The sequence below is a fragment of the Melospiza georgiana genome, chromosome Z, assembly GCF_028018845.1.
Source record: "Melospiza georgiana isolate bMelGeo1 chromosome Z, bMelGeo1.pri, whole genome shotgun sequence".
In the NCBI taxonomy this organism is placed as follows: domain Eukaryota; kingdom Metazoa; phylum Chordata; class Aves; order Passeriformes; family Passerellidae; genus Melospiza; species Melospiza georgiana.
The window spans coordinates 75,611,580-75,628,266 of NC_080465.1; the positions used below are offsets into that span (position 1 = coordinate 75,611,580).

General features: G+C 44.9%; 1 protein-coding gene across 14 annotated transcripts in view; it reads right to left on the bottom strand.

Moving 5' to 3' along the window:
- Nucleotides 1-16,687, bottom strand: part of CELF4 (CUGBP Elav-like family member 4) — a 712,585-nt gene that overhangs the window by 81,239 nt on the left and 614,659 nt on the right. For all 14 annotated transcript variants that reach the window (XR_009115967.1, XM_058044471.1, XM_058044473.1 and 11 more), the window contains exons 6-8: nucleotides 14,638-14,781; nucleotides 5,097-5,244; nucleotides 261-410 (exon numbers count right to left, since the gene is read on the bottom strand). Coding sequence is in view for 13 of the 14 variants with exons in the window: in XM_058044471.1 (XP_057900454.1) it covers nucleotides 261-410; nucleotides 5,097-5,244; nucleotides 14,638-14,781 (442 nt within the window). In the remaining variant the exon portion in view is untranslated. The remainder of the gene's footprint in view (nucleotides 1-260; nucleotides 411-5,096; nucleotides 5,245-14,637; nucleotides 14,782-16,687) is intronic.

Consider the following 16,687-nt stretch of genomic DNA (forward strand, 5'->3'; position numbering starts at 1 on the left):
GCTACCCAGCAGTTGAGCACTCAAATATTCAGTACACAGTTTTTCCACCTCCAACATGCCCTTGATGTTTATCATCCAGATTGAACCGTTTAACACTGTAGCTGCATAAGACACAATACACCAATACAGAGCCCTGGTTGTGTGGGGTGTAGCCCTTCTGAACCCGTGCCACAGGCTATTGCTGGGCAAAGCCTGAGGGTGTGGACAGCATCCCTAGGACTGAGGCAACAGGCTGTGGGCACAGGATGTGTCTGGCTTACCTGGATAAGGGTGAATGCCATTAGCAAACACGGCTTCAGCAGCTGGCTGCCCATTAGCCTGCGGCGGGAGGCCGGTGAAACCATTCACCCCAATGGGAGATGGGATGCTAGGCACAGCTGGTGCAGTTATGCCAGGAGGCGTGCTTCCACCTGAAAGTGAGGGGGACACAAGGGCAGAGCTGGTGAGAGCTGGGAACAAAAACTTTGTGGAGAAAACTGCCGACACAACAGCTGTGACCACCACCTGCAAAACAAACCAACACCCGAGGAATGAAAAAGCTCCCAAGCTGTTGAGCAAAAAAATGGGCTGCTTGCAGTCGCTCCCCTGTTCAGAAAGCACTCAAGACAAACTTGAAAAACCTCCAAAAACTCTCAGCCCCAGCTCCCTACAGCAGTTCCTATGAGATTCCCTTTGGATCTCTGTGGGTGCACTGATTTCCAGGACTGCTCTGTCTGCACTCTCTCATGAATACACCTTTCATGTGCAAACTCATTCTGAACTTTCTCAGCACTAGGAATCCTTAAAAGACTTGTCAGGTTTATTTGTAGCCTAAAGGTAGCCAGTGATACATTTTTTAATGTTCCTGTTTGGTCCAAACTTGACTTCATACTGTTTTAACAGATATCGCTCAATGAACTGGGGCAAATTTGGACCAAATTTTGTTCCTTTCATGGAATCTTTTCTTTCCTTCTTCCCAGATGCATCCTGTGGGGGACTGTAATGCTGCTATTTGAGAAGAACAAATTTGTCTTTATGTTCTGAGTGGGATCTTGTCACCCACTGGTAGAGAATTCTTGAATTTCTGGGAAGAGAATTAAATCTGTCTGCTACCTCACTGACTTACTCCCATGTAAGTGTAAAATGGCTGGACAGTCTGTTCTTCTTGCAACATGTTCAGGATGATTTCAGGGACCAAAAATGAGTTTTCAATGAGCCTGAAATCATATTTTTCTCTTGCTAGGTGTGCATGGGATGTGAAACTATCTTAACTTCAACAATATCTTTCTCTGTCAGGGAATGCTATTGATTGAAAGCACAATTTTTGCAGTAATCTCTCTTTTAAACCAATTGCAGATATTGTCTTCACCATTGCAGCATTCCATGATGGGTTAGTCCAATAACACACTTTAACCACTGCTTAAATCTGTGTTGGTGCTTTAAGAAAGCTGCTAGAGATGCATGAGATATTTTAATATGTTCAGATTTGAGTAGCCAAAAAAAAAAAAAAGGCAGTACTTCAGCTCATTTCTTATACCCTGAGCAGACAAGCTGCTGCTTCCCCTTTTCTTATTTAAATGGTGTTGGCCTTTAAAAATGTCCTCTGTGGAGGTACAGGGAGCCAGCAGTGGCAACTGAAGTCCAAAGGCAATGCTCTTAGCATATGCCATCAGCTTCCAAATCACAAAGGCTACTTAAAATTTCAGTTGCTTTTCTGGATCTCTCCTTTATTTGCATAGAAAATGTAAATAATATTTTTTTTTCTAAAATTGCAGCAAGGGATTTGTGCTTGCTATTTTGTGCATGTCTAAGGAAGTTTAGGCATATTTATTGGAATTCTTCAATTTTCTTCTTATAAAGAACCCCCCTGGAGAGGTCAGATCTGTAGCTGGAGTAAAACTGGCATAATGCCACTGTGGAGAACAAATGGTGGTGGTGCATGCCAGTTGTGGATTTCATCCCTCGTTTGAGATCTCTTGCTGTAGCCACACCAGGTGCAGATTTACAACAAGGAGAGAGAGAGGGAGGGAGGCAGGGAGAGGAGGAAGAAGGAAGGAAGGCTAAATAAAATTTAATTTCTAGCTGCTCTCTGCAGGTAACAGAGCAGCAGACCCACTGCCAGACCCACTTTTCACCCAGAATGTTGCAGTGATGGGAGAAATGTAAAGCCTGAACCAAACTCTCAGAAATGTCAAATTAATTGCCTCACAATTATGGTCTGTTGTCTGAGATAAACCTGACCCTTGATGGAAGACTGTTAAAATGACAGCAAACAGTGTTACAATTTTCTTGGTCTGAATTACCCATAGGGAGTGCTTATTGCACTCCACTGACTGCAGTTCAAATGAGATGTCTAAGTTTTTTATGGTTAAAGCCAGGTGAGATGGATGCTGTCTCTCGTCTATTAGATTTGCCTGGATCCAAAACTCTGAGCCCCTAGGTCCCATGGAAATGAATTAACCTATGGTCATATTCCCAGGAATCCACTCTCCTAGAGGTGGGATGCAGGGGAAACCAGCTGTATTAGGAGGCCTGAAAATTCCAGCACAGAGGCACTGTGCTAAGCCCATACCTCCAAAGCCTCTAGGACTTCTGGGTTACCAGAACCTTTTTTCCTAGCACAATTTTTCTTTTGCTTCAGGAAGATCAAAACACTTCCTTTCTATTTTTTTTCCAATGTTCCAAACACTTTTTCTAGTTCTTGGTTGTTTTTTTTTTTTTTTTCTGAGAACTTTGAAATATTTCATTTTCCTTCCAAGGCAGAAAAAAGATATACTTCAATGACTAGAAATCCTGCTATGAAGCAGAATGATCATTTTCCATTTGGCTTTCTGAATGCTAACAAAAGCCAGCAGGAGAATTAATGTTAGGCTTCAGATATCTCCTGGCTACTCAGAAATTGCTGCTACTGTTGTAGGCTTGCTTGCTCAGACATTATGTGAAACATTTTCTATGCATCTTATCACATGCTTTGTGAGTGTTGTAGTAATACAAGGAGTAATTTCAAAGTCTAAACATTTCTCCCAAGGAATAATTGTCAATGGACATTTCCACAACCTACCACAGAGGTTTTTCATGAAGGAAGCTAGTCATTCAAGGTAAATCTGAAATAATGCCAAAGTGAATAGGCTCTGTGATTGAAAATATGTCATTAGGAGAGTGCGAAATCGGCTGCCGTGAAAGACATCAGGGGATCATCTAAACCAGCATCTTATTTTCAATAATGACCAGTCATGGGTAATCCAGAAAGCATGTAAAAAACATGAGTTTCCTCTCCTCTGTTCTGACAGTGAGAGTTTAGCAGTCCCCTCATCCTGTCAAACACTGGAACAGGCTGCCCAGGGAAATGGTGGAGTTGCCATCCCTGGGTGTATTTTAAAGACACAGGCATATGGTGTTGAAGGATATGGTTTAGGGGTGGACTTGACAGTGCTGGGTTAATGGTTAGCCTTGATGATCCTAAAGACCCTTTACAACCTAAATTGCATGATTCTCTGTCTCTGAAAGGCACTGGCCATAGCAGAAGAGGAAATGATTACACCATAAAAGAGCTGGGATGTTTTTCATGGCACAGAACTTGGTGGGCACAGAACTTAGCTGTTTTACAGGTGTTCTCACAGCCATGATACAGAACATACTCTTTTCAAGAATTTGCTTATATATATTCAAAAGAGCTTGCGCTCTTTTGTGGCGGGTCCATTGCACACTAATGCCTGGATTCAGCTTTCCAGACCCTGACAATATTTGAATTCCAGGCAGTCTTTGTTTGATGTTCTCTCTGCTCCCACCAACACAAAACAAATCTAGCTAATGCAAATATGATAATCTTGCCAGCAGCAGGTTTAAAGGGTGCACATATAATTAAGCCACTTTTTTATTTGGATTTGCAGTAGCTCCATCGACTTTTTGTTTATACATTTATCATTGTGTAAACATACATTTTGAAATGTGCAGTATAAGGTTTTGAGTCAAGTGCTTTTTCTTGGGTCTCCATAAAGTCTTGTGGAAGGAGATCGGTCTTTCTTACTCTCCCTTCTCTCCCCATTCCCTTGTGATATTGTTACAAATGGTCCTTTCAAGATGTGCCTTCGAGTCCTCTGCCTCCCCACCAGACTCTTGTGTATTGAAAAACTTCCCAAATTCTCACTTCTTTCAAGGTTTGGCCCCACTTTTCCTGCTTCCCTTCCCCCCTGCTGTTAGGCCACATGTTATTCCAGAGTATCAGAGCTGATGATTGCTTTGACTTGTCCCTGCCCAAATGGGAATAATCATGTTCTTCAAGCCACAAGAAAGACAGTCCTGTTCCCATCTCAGCTTATTTCTCTACCTGCTGGACCATACTGCACCTCCTAGAATGGGCTTTTTACAGCCTAGCTAGATCCTGGGAGCCCTTCACTGGCTACCTGTCTCTGTTGCTGCAGCCAAAAACCTTCTCACTGCACATCCAGGTAGCACCAGATGTCTTCCTTGAGTGCCTTCTGTCCAATTTCACAACAGGGGGAAATGATTATGTGTCCCAAGGGCAAAATTCATCTTGTTGATGACATTGCATCTCACCACAACCCTATTTTTCTAGTCTGTGGGGCAGCCTGGCTGTGATAGCACCAACACTGACACCCTGGACATATATATGTCCCAATAAACCAGTGTAGGCCGCTGTGGGATGTTTTGTGACATTTAGAGGATTCTTGGAGATAAAGAGAAGTTGTGTGCGGGATTAGACTGAGAAATGTCATAGAAGCACAGAATGTTCTTTCAAAAATCATTGTGTCCGACCATTAACCCAGCAGTGCCAAGCCTGCCACGAGGGCATGTCCCTAAATTCCACATCTACATGCCTTTTACATAACTCCAGGGACGGATGCTGGTTCACTGCCCTGGGCAGTCTGTTACAGTGTTTGACAACCATTTTGGGAAAGAAACCTTTTCTAATATCCAATCCAAACCTCCCCTGGTGCCACTTGAGGCCCTTTCCTTTGGCCCTCCGCTTGTCACCCGTGAGGAGACCCTGATGCTCAGAGGTGGATCCCAAAGAGCTAACAAATCCTGCCAGCCGTCCTGCGTGACCTGGCCTGGTTTCCCTGCCCTCTGCCCCCTCCGTCCCGCCGTGCCCGTACCTGAGGTTGGAGTCATGGGGGCGGCTGCCAGGCCGTTCATGTTCAGAGCTGCCATCTGCTGCATCTGGGCCGCGGCGAAGGCGGCCATGGGGTTCAGGTACCCGCCCTGCGCCACCGAGGCCATGATGGCCGCTTGCTGCTGCATCAGCTGGAACAAAGAGAGCAGGGAAAAAATATCACGCGGTCACTGGTGGGGCAGCCTGTGGCACCGGAGGGCACCCGGGAAGGGCGGGATGCATCCCGATGTTTTGGGGTGTTGGCACGCCACCCCTGCGGCACCCCCCAGGACTGGCCGTTCTTCTCGCCACAGGGGCTGGAAGCAAAGGGCGCCTTGGCAAATTGTTTTTTTTATGGTCCCCACCCCGCCATGTGGAGGTCTGCTGTGACCTGGACCTGTCCCACCAATTGAGAAAGGCAGAGAAAAGTCTTTGTACGGACAAAACACAATATACCTGAGCAGAGTGGTTTCGTGGCTTATGTTGCTTATGTCAAAATTCTGGAAAAGCTTGGAGGTTACTGATGGGAGTGTATGTAGGAAAAGGGGATTCTTTCTCCAAAGCAGAAATTTTGACTAGTTCTCTAGGGATAATCTGTTTTTTTCTTCACCTGTCAGTGACAAAAAACAACTTTTCCTGGTGCTGCTAGGAGGCTTCAGCTGGGTACTGAGAAAAACCACAACCAAAACTCCTAACCAGATCATAGCATCGACTTCCAACACTATCAGAAACCCTCAGAAGTGCTGTACTTCACTTCACTCCCTTCTCTTCCCCAAAGAGAAGGGAGCTCCCCTGTTTTAGCAAGATTAGATTTGTCTAATGAGAAAACCCCTTCCCTGTGGTTTTGATCTGGTTGACCTTCTCAGTTAATTTTCTCTAGGAAGTCACATTGTTGCTTCTTTCAGGGCACCTACAAAAGTCAGAAATAAGGAACCCAGGCAGCATTTTCAGGCATTTGGGGCTATAAATTTTGGAGCAGAATGCTGGTGAATGTTTATGAAGCCTGGGAATGCTTTTTTCATTAAAACAAATCTTTGTAATCCTTATGTTACACTCAGAGCCCAGCACAGAGCTCGCGAGGTTCATGTGGACAGTATGGCTGCAGAGAGATTTTAAAATGGTCCTGGTGTGAAGGATAAGACAGTTTTGTTGAAGCTGCTTCTTGTCTCCTTTCCTGATGCTGAACAAAGAGCCAGACAGGGCAGGAATGTCTGAGCATCCAACCCTCAGCAGTGACAATTTCTGGGTGCTTAGAGAAGGAGAGGGGGGGAAAAGAACACGTACAGAAAATTTGGGAAAACTGCACATTCCCCAGTCTCTGGTAATCTGTGACTTGATGATAATAGTGGAAAAGAGAAATGTTTTTCTGTGGTGATTTTGGAAGTGATTCATGTCTTTGCTGTCTCCAAAATTTGAGAAACTCTGTTTCACTGCTCTCTCTGATTTCACTCTCTCTCCCATCAGGAAATCACCCTCTGATGCTGTACTTTAAGCACATGGGACATGCTTCTCAGAATTAAACAGACCTCAGAAGTCATGGCAAGGAACAGACTGTTCCCTTCTGTTCACTTTAATATTGAAATATCAGCTAAATTAACCATTCTTACACATGTACACTAAAACAAACCCTTGAAATCACTGCACTCATTCAAATGCTGAAACTTTCCCTGCCACCATCCATCAACAGTCCAAAGTAAGGGGTGCTCTGACAAAAACCTGCAGAATAACTATGCACAAATTATGTGAACTTGCTTTGCTTTCTCCAGCAATAAAATGTAACAGAGGATACCTGACTCTACACATTGTCAGACTACAGGTGAAATGTGTTCTACTGGATTTGAGTATTGTTATTTTTTGAAGCCTAATAAAGATTGGTGGCAAAGTGGTGACTTTCCCTTTGATGGTCGATCACTCTCTTTTATTTTATCCTGCACAAGGCACTTTTACATTTTAATTAGTGATATTTTGCTCTTTGTAATTACTGGTGGAGTGACTAGACAATCTTTTTTATTATACACTATGATGATTCTCCTTTAAGGAGTACATTTGTTCCTGGGCATCATTTGAGTTAATTCTCCAGAGGAGGTACTGAGCAGGCAATATTAGAAATTATGCCAAGGAAGTCAAGGAGGAAGGGGAATTCATCCACCCATCTTTAACACTGGATTGACTCCAACACTATGTGTGCTGACTCACATCTCATTTTCTGTTCTAGGTATTTTTACCTGGGTGATACCTAAAGATTTGGGTTTGTTTTTAAAAATATATTTTTCACAGATTTGTAGCTTTGTAGATTTTTAATAAATAGTTTTATAATAGTTTTATAGCCTCTAGTACTTTCTTACCCCTTTTCACTTTGATGTGGTAAAAATCCTAACCTGTGACATGGGAAACTAGATCAGGTTCTTCTGCTACAAAGCAGAGGTGCTCCTGCAGGGAACATTCACCCAATATCTATTATTCTCAGTGCTCTGTGGATGAACTCTCTGAGATGATTTAGAGATATGGGAGCCCCTCTGGATGTTGAAATGAGCCCTTCACACCATGACCCAGAGGACACAGGCCTCTCTGCAGCCTTCAGACCAAGTCAACAGAGTAAAAGTGGGGTTGCTGGAGCTGGAAGGAACGAGGCATTCCCCACCTGAGCACAGCTGTACACCCCAGCTGGTGGCTTTGCTTCCTTGCCTGGAGAGGCGGCCTCAACCAAGGCGCAGGAATGTCTGGACGTTCCAACCCTTGACAAATTTCCTGCCGAACTTCTGAGGTCACAGATCCCATTTGTGGCCGTGCCACTCTGTCTGGAGGGGCTCAGGGGCAGAGGTTGGGGGGAGGAAGAGGGGGCTCCTGCCCAGCCCAGTGGTTGATGGTCAGAGCTTGGAGAGTGCAATGGCACCACGAGGGTGGGAGGACAGGAATTCAGTCACCTTGAAAGGAGCTGAGTGCGTAAGACCCACCTGCTTCCCCCCCAGGGTGGCTCTAGGGAAATTTACAGCAGGAGAACAAGTCCTGTAAGGGTCACCAGTCTTCCTTCTAAAACCCCCAAGGCATTCCCAATGAAAGTCACCCCACTCCTTCCCCAGCTCCCCCTGAAGACAAATGTCCCATCCACTCTCCTTTCACTTTGAAAGAGACCCAGTGCATGGTCCCAGTTAATAAAGCTGTAGAAAGTGAGGCAGTGACCCCACCAGAGGCAAATCAATAGCAGCAGGGCCCCTGGGTATTGTGTACTTTAAAATATGCCATTTGAAATGCAGATTTTCCCTGCCTGGGCTGGGGCTACAGAGCACTAATCAGGAAGGCAGCAGCCTTATTATCTCAGGCTGATCCAAGGGGACAGAGAGGAGCTTTCCCCTCCTTTAGCTGAAAGGATGTACTTCCTTCTGCTTCTCTTACTTCCTTTGCATGACCTTTGCCTCAGCATTTAGAGCTTTTCCCCACCCATTTTAGGGATTCGTTCCTTCTTTCCCGCTGTCTTTTCTGTTGCTCAAGTATTTATCTTCTGAGGAGACCAGGAGGTGCTACCAGACCTATTCCTGCCCTTGGAACCAGCACCCCAAGAGACAGGAGCCTGCAGTCACCATCCCAGTGCTGGGAACAGGTGGAGAGGCCCTGGAAAAGCCATCTAAAGCATGGGAAGGGGTGGCAGAGTTGTCTGATCAATACAGACACATGTAAGGGTTTGTCTCACTCATCTTTTTCCTACTGAAAGTTGCAATGATACTCAAGGGCAGGAGATAATGTCTTTTTCTTACAGGAGGAACAATTGCGTGGAGGATGAAGGAACTTTCTCAGAACAAAAATCCTGCTAGAAATAGGAAAAGCAATGCCTTCCCCATGCCCCAGAAGAAATGTGTGTGAAACTGAAGGGGAGAAAGGGGGATTATTTCTGATGAGCTCTTTCTGAAATAGCGTGATCATTGCCCTCCGGTCTCACTCTGAACAATGTGATGACCTTCTCCTTTTTTCCAGTGCTATTTTCTATCTTTGTGTCTGAACCACGCAATGCTTTGTTTGACTTTTCATATTCTTCATTCAGCAGCAGCAATAATAATAATAATAATAATAATAATAATAATAAAGAAGTAGTAGTGGTGGTAGTAGTAGTAGTAGTAGTAGTAGTAGTAGTAGTAGTAACGTCATTCCATACTTCCCTCCTCTAATGATCTATACAGACTTAGCTAATGAATCCTCATGGTATCCCTGTGATAGAAAGAGGTAAGTAAAGTAATCAATCAAGCAGTAATACGACTCATATTCGGTAAAATTGTGTAATTGACAAATTCATGTCCGCTATACCAAACTGGCTATTGGGAGGTAAATCTAAAAATACTTTACAAGCCTTGAAACAAACAGAAGATAATTTGTAGAAAAATCAGAATTGTCCTTCATACTTGTAATGTTTTCTTGGAAATAGAAATTTCTGCTTTGAAAACAAAATTTAAATATAATTAGGATATTAAAAAAACCTAAACAAATATGCAACACCCGGATTCATGTCTTAGTGTCTTTCCAAAGTCTGACACACAATAGCTTGGGTTCCTAACTTCCTGGGAACTTTGGAAAACCCCCCAAAAGACCTAAAAAATTTGTATGTAGAGCCCAAATCTTAGTGTTCATTATTTCCAGTGTTCATTATAACCTGGGAGCTGCTGGTCAGAAATATGATATTATCCCTGCTAAAAAGTATTATGGCTTCAAAATAGCTTCCTCTCCTGGAACGGTTAAGTGCAAATAATTTGCATAACAGGTACTATTTACCAAATATACTGTCCCATTTTGGTAATTTAAATGTATTAACTATTATATCCAGAAGGCAGCCTACAGTCAGTAATTTTTCCCTGATTTCATAGGGCTAGCTGATTTTTTTTTTTTTAACTATCTCTCCAAAATAATTTCACAGTCCAAATTGAAGAAATATTGTAAAAAGCAATTCTTCCTGTCAGCACTGCCTCAGATCATTTAGCAGAAATATCCTTTCACCTCCATTGGAGCTGGACAGGGAGGCAGAGCAGGGCACCCAGGGTTTTGTGGTCAGCATGGTGGTAACTGCTGCCCTAACTTCCCAAGGAGACCACTTATGGTGATGTCTGAGAGCTCTGCTGCGCTGGATATTCCACATTTTTGCTGCAGTTATTTTCTGCAGTTCAGGAGCAGCAGCCATTTGTACCTTTTCAGAGTGAGGAGAGCTGGGATTTACTGAGAAAGGACTTGTTCCAGGCCAGAGAACAAATGTCAGCATTGCCTGTGCTGTCTCTGTCCCAGCCTGTCTCTTTTTACACACTGACTCTCTGCCTATCCCCTGCTGCAGGATGCAATCAGTCCCATGGCTGGAGTTTGGCCAGAAGACTGTGGCTAACAGTCCCAACCCATTTTTTATGCAAACTTGATTTATGGCTTTGATCTTATCTTAAATAATTTAAAAATTAAATAATTTATACAGAATCTGTCACTTTCCAAGGCTCTTTCCTTTGTTCTTGCTTTGTTCTTCTGCATTTTCCCATCTCCCTCACCCTTTTTTGATCTGTGCACATTTCCTTTCTGCATGGTGAGGCATCACTGACATGAGACAGGCACTAAACACTCCTTGCCCCTTTCATTCAAAGAAAGACCTGCAGGAACTGTAGATTATTTGTACCAGGGCTGTACTACCACCATCCACAGGCAGTTTTGATTGTCACTGCTTGTGATTCTGGGCTTGGCCGCCCTGAGTGGGTGAGCTGTGCTCTGTGAAGTGGGGAGTGTGCCTGCAGGTTCTTCCTAGGCTGGCAGCAAATCAAAGGTGGTGCCAGGCAGCATCACTCTCCTCCTCTTCAGGCTGAGCCCAGATCCATACCTCAGCCTGGCCTCAGTCTGCAGGCGCAGCTGTCGGTACCCAGCTGATGTAGATCCACAGTAACCCGACAATGAAAGGGGCTGGTGCCCTGTACCCTTGTGAAATAAAATAAATAATTGCTCCATAAAAGGGGAAGTCAAATGAGTATGGGAAGGTATTGCTAAAGAGAAAAAAACTAAAACAATCAAAAAACCCACCCTGAAATAAATTAGAGTAGGGGCTCTGGGAGCTTTAGGAAGCTATGAAATCTGACTTGCCTTGAGCTGCATACAAAAGAGGTGAGGTGGGTCTGATGTGACTTTCTGTGCCACTGAAACACCAGACAGAGTTGGTGCCAAGCTTTGTCTGGGCTGCTTGAAGGTGGCACAAGAGGAGGGGATAGAAAACCACACACAGTGGAGAACTCCCTTTGCTTCCTCATTTTTTTGCCTCTGTGTCTGAGGCCAGATGGCTGCTGAACCCCAGGACTGGTTGCTTGGCTGAGACCATGGCTGTTATCAAGGTTAAAGTTAAGTTGGGGCTGAGGGGGTTGGCAGCGTGCAGCAGCCTGAGAGCTGTGGTATGGCCATTTGCTGGGCTGTGAGGGAGGTAACCTGGGGTCCAAATCTGTCCTGATAGCAACAATAAAGTTTATCTGTCAAACTTTAATGGTCTGAGACCCTTGCTGCCTCTCCTCAGTGGTGCTGCTGCGTTGGCGAAGCCATGGCTCTGTCCACCAATCTATCAAACAGACACACCATGGGGCTCCTGCTGCACTGGCCACCTTGGTACATCGAGGCTTTTTGGAGATAATCCTGTCACAGTGATGTGCAAGATGCTTCTCTGGGGAAAATTCATCCAGAAGCTGCAGAAATGGGGTCCTGAGCAACCTCCTCCATGGGGAAAGACCATTAGAAACTATTGAAAAACCACTGTCATGGGGTTGCTTGGGAATTGTTATACAGAGACATCAGTCAGGTCTGTTCTGCTGGGGGATAGCTGGGAGGACAGGCTAGGAATCAGAGAGCCTGATGTCTCAGGCTTGTGGTGGCCTCACTATGAAGCATTGAGGCAATTCTAACTCTTGTTACTGTCACACCACCCTGAGAAAGCTCATGGAGAGACAGCACAAGAGAGAGCCGCGTCCCTGAGGGAGAAGAGAAAATAAATAAACCTGATCATCAGGCTTATTTGCACATGAAGAAACAAGATCAGGGGGTCAAACAATTCAACCAATGTCACGAGAGTTGCTGGTGGCAGTGGCATCACCAGTCATGACAATCCTGATATTTCAGCTTCCCTCCTCTTGCCTTGCCTTAGCTCTTTGACTTCAGGCTGGGTAAAACTGCTGTCTCCCTCTCCCTCCGTGCTATCGATCCCTCCATCTCCTGCTGGCATTTGCTAGGTGCCAATCACCCTGATATCTGAGAGCCAGCAGCCTGGGCTGGATTAATCGGGACCAAGGCAACGTCACAGAGCCCCGGCTCTGCCTTCCCTCCCTTTCATGTGAGCCTGTGAGATGGAGCAGATAGGGAGGATGATTGAGAGACAGCCTCTGAGCACGCTCTGGGTCCACAGGCGCCACACAGAAATGTGATCCCATCATTTAGACAGCTCCCAAGTCCCCAGGGTAATTGGTGTCACCAGCTTGTCATATCCAATGGGTCAAGATCTAAAACTTATTTTTTTCCCCCCTTATTAGCATTTTTATCAGAAAAATATAAAATAAAAGAGTATGGGTCCAATTCTGCTTCCACAGAAATCAACATGAAAAATATCCATTTGTTTCAAGTGGATGGGAGCAGACCAGAAATTGTTTTTCCTCTTCCTTCTGTCCTGATTCCTCACCTCCCCTCATAATGCACCTGTCTTATCTGGTGACAAACAAAGGAAACTTGTGGTGTAAAGGTGCAGACAACATCCTCTCATATCAGCATAAACCTTGTCTGGAAATTAGAAGAGTTACTCTAGATTAAAAATAATGCAAGAAGAGTTTTTGGACCAGGACATCAGGACAGTGGTGTCTTGGCCATCTCTCCAGCTGCCTGATCAATGTCTGCAGAGTGACACTGAAGCCACTTCTCCTGCCTGACAACCTCAGCAAATGTTTGTCCCAAGCTGTCTGTGGATTGCCTCCTGTTAATTCCTCTGGTTCATGGGGGCAAAGGTGCTACATCCCTCTGAGAGTCTGCTGGCCACTGACCTAGGCTCATTTGGGATTTACTGTCTCTTTTCCTCTTCCTGCAGCTTTCTCTGGCCAGGGGGAGTGTTAAACACAGAGGAAGTAGCTCTTCTACAATGTGAGGAGGGGAGCAGAAGACAAGGAAAAGATAGAGACTGACTTTGACTAGGAACGAAAATGAAGATAACCAAATAGAAGGAAAAATAGAATTTTTCCAGAAAAGAGAGAATAAAAACTCCAGAGGTGCACCAAGAGGTGCAGGTGTAAGGAGAGAAAGAACTTCAGTGGAGCTCTACAGCACAGCCTCACAATTCTGCATGGCTCACACAAGGGGTGGGCTGGATTGTACACAACCTACTCCTTGTGTGAGGCACAGGGCTTTCAGAGAGGAAATGTCAAGAGCTTCAAATTAAAAAGGAAACATTGTGATATAATGGGAAATACTTGGTGCCAACACATGAGAAAGAAACAGTCAGGGAAGAAAGGAAAACCTTGTGGTCATTGCTCTGGAAGGAGTGTTGGCGCACCAAAGTGTTATTCCTGAGCTAGTCCTACATACCTAAGCAAGGTTTGGGTCTCCCATTCAGTAAGGTGCTACTCTGGACAATGTGCTCAACAGCACTTCCCTCCTGAGCACAAATTGTGCAGGGGGCCACATTTTGTCATCAAATAGAAGAAGTAGCTATGTACACTGTCCCTGCCTGAAAACCTGCTTGAGAGAAAGCAGCCAAAGTCAATGGGAAGTATTGTGTCTGCCTGCTGCAGGCACCACCTCCACCTTCCTCCAAAATATCTGGCAGAGAGCCCAAGTTACCTGATACTGGTCTTGTCTTGCAGATCCTTGTTAATTTTATCCTAATGAAAACAAGTAATTTCAGAGGCATCCATTTAATAACATCATAAAGACCCCAGCGCCTGTACAGTCACGTCTTCTCAGGTTTGGTATGCCCACAGGAAACCTGAAGTTAGCACAAGAGGATTTTTCCCCAGTCTGTTTCAATCATACTGTTTGGGACAGCAGGATTTTGTGTGGGCATATGTCTGTGTGTACATTTCATTATCATCTACCATGCTTGTGAATCTAAAAGCATTTCTCTCAACAGCTGGTGTTTTGTCCTGTGGTCACTCCAAAGGTACTCATGCTGATGCAAGGCACAGCAGGGTATTGGTGATGTGAGGCAGAAAGCTGGGATAACTGGGATAATTGGGATAAAGTGAGAAGGCTTATTTTATCCAAATCCTCAAAGTGTAGTGTGTTTTCATTCCACAACAATGGCTTAGACCCCCTAGTAAATGTTCTGCATAGGTCCACACATATCCAAAAGTCACTGCTAGAGCTGTCTATGGCACCTAGGAGACACCTGGGAGATTCCCAGAGCCTACCCTGGAAGGCACGGCTAATTTTTACTCCCATCATGTAACCAGTTCAACAGATAAGCCACTGCTTCCTCTTCTGCTCAGGTTTTTTGTCCACTCCCACGAGTTTTTGTGCATTTCCAGGTGATAGTCCCACCTCCCATGAACACTCAGAGAGCTGCTGTCTATACTTACTGCCTGTGCATAGGCTCCATAAGCTCCAAACTGGATGGCCATGGGGTTGAACATGCCCATTTGTCCTGCCATTTGCTGCATGCGCCTCATCGTGCGCTCCTTGTCCGTGTCCGCAAACTTCACCACCAGGCTTGAAGAGGCTCCCTGCAGCACAGGAAACAAAAGGAGACACACAGGGAATCAGAGCCTGATGCACTCCAGCTCATCAGTCCATACACTTAACACAGATTTAGTAGAATGGGATTCAGGTGCTGATGTTTTCCGTGCAACCTATCAGGCTGGGAATTTTGGCTTTTGCAAGAGGGTGCGAGCATCAAGAGGCAAAGGACCCTGGAGGGTGAATGCCAGCAGCCTGGCTCCTAGTTTCCAAAATTCCAAAGCTTCTAGGATGTCATTTACATTTTCTCTGCAAAAGTTGCTGCCTTATTCTTTCAACTTTCAGGCCCAGAATGTTGAGTCAGAGGACAAAGATCTGGACATGGTGCAGGGAAACGTAGGAGGCTTTGCTGCATGAATGTGGTAGGATTTGTAGACTGATTTGTTTTGGTGGAATGGGTGAGGTCTCTGCATTCCAGACCCCTGAAGGGGATCACGCTTTCAATGCCGTGTCCTGTAACCCCCAAGCCCAGTGGGAAATCCCTGTCCAGCCTTGGAGACAGGAGTCAGTATGCTAGGCAGGGTGTATGTGCCATCATGAAACAGCATCTCTTCAGCACTGCCAGATTAAGGGACCAAAAGTAATACTGGAGGGACCTGAGCTCCCTCTCCACAAACAGTAGGAAATAGAGGCTACCAGGAAAGAGCCCACACATTCCCAGGAAAGATCTACAATATTAGGATTATATCTGTAGTCAACACCAGGGCAGAACTATGGATGATCATCAGAGCTGCCTGCAGAAATCTGTGAAAAATGCAGTGCTTTTGGGAATGAAAGAAATCCCTCTCCTTCCCCCAACTAGATGAAGGGTCAATAGCTGCAATCCTTAAATTTCTGATATGGGGCAGAGATGAGAAGAAATAGATCTACCTAGGAGGACATTTTTTGGTCTTTCTCCAAGGAAGTCCTAACTTCATGGGTTGGTTGCTTCCCCACAGGGTAAGGAAGGGAAGGAGGAGGTGCAGGGGAGGGACAATCTGGCTGCAGCCCTGACAGCAGTGGGCATTGCCCTGGGAGCTGGGCTGCCCCCCAGCCTGGGGACATGGGCAGGACATTGACAGTGAGCAGCTGAAATAATTGTGCTCCCATGGCTTCTGTTCTGACACACTGGTGTTCACTGGTCAAAGTACTGTCAGTGGGGAAACAACCAGCTCAGTTCTGGCTGTGGCAGTAGAGGAAGACCAGCTCCATGCCAGAGGAGCTGAACTGTTGCAGGACCCTTGTTGTCCTAGCAGAGGACGAATTTTCTGGAATCGCACAATAAAAATATTATTAACTGGCTTACACATGCCCCTATGTACCTGCAAAGAGAAAAAATAATCTCAGCAAAAGCGGAATTGCTCTGCTACAAATTGGGAGGAGTGTAGTAAACCACAGCTATAGACATATGTATATATAAGTCTAAGCTATACATATTCAATAGCCTCTTCAGATTCTCAGTTACGAATAAAGAGTTGAGGAATTAACCTGCTAAAAAAAGACTCCAACAATCTAACACCACACAATGAGTGATGCTCCCTTGGATTAGCAATCTGTACTGGGAGAAAGTGATTTTCATTGGCAAAGAATCTTTCTTTTTGACCTGTTAGTCTCTCTCTAATAAATCTCTAACCCACTCACACAATGTGATGAAGAGCAAGGTTTTGAAAGAAGCGCTTCAGGAAAACAAAGGGATGCAGAGATGAATGCTCCATTCAAAGATGGAGAGCAATCTTCAGCAGTTATTATAAAACCTAAACAGAAGGGGGAGTGGAGGAGAAGAGAGAGAAAAAAAACCTGTAGCCAAAATTCCCCTGCATTTCTGTTGAAGGCTGGGTGACTTTTAATTTTTCTTCAGATCACATGATGCAGATATTGATCCTTCCCCAAATCACACTCTTAATTGCAGCTCAT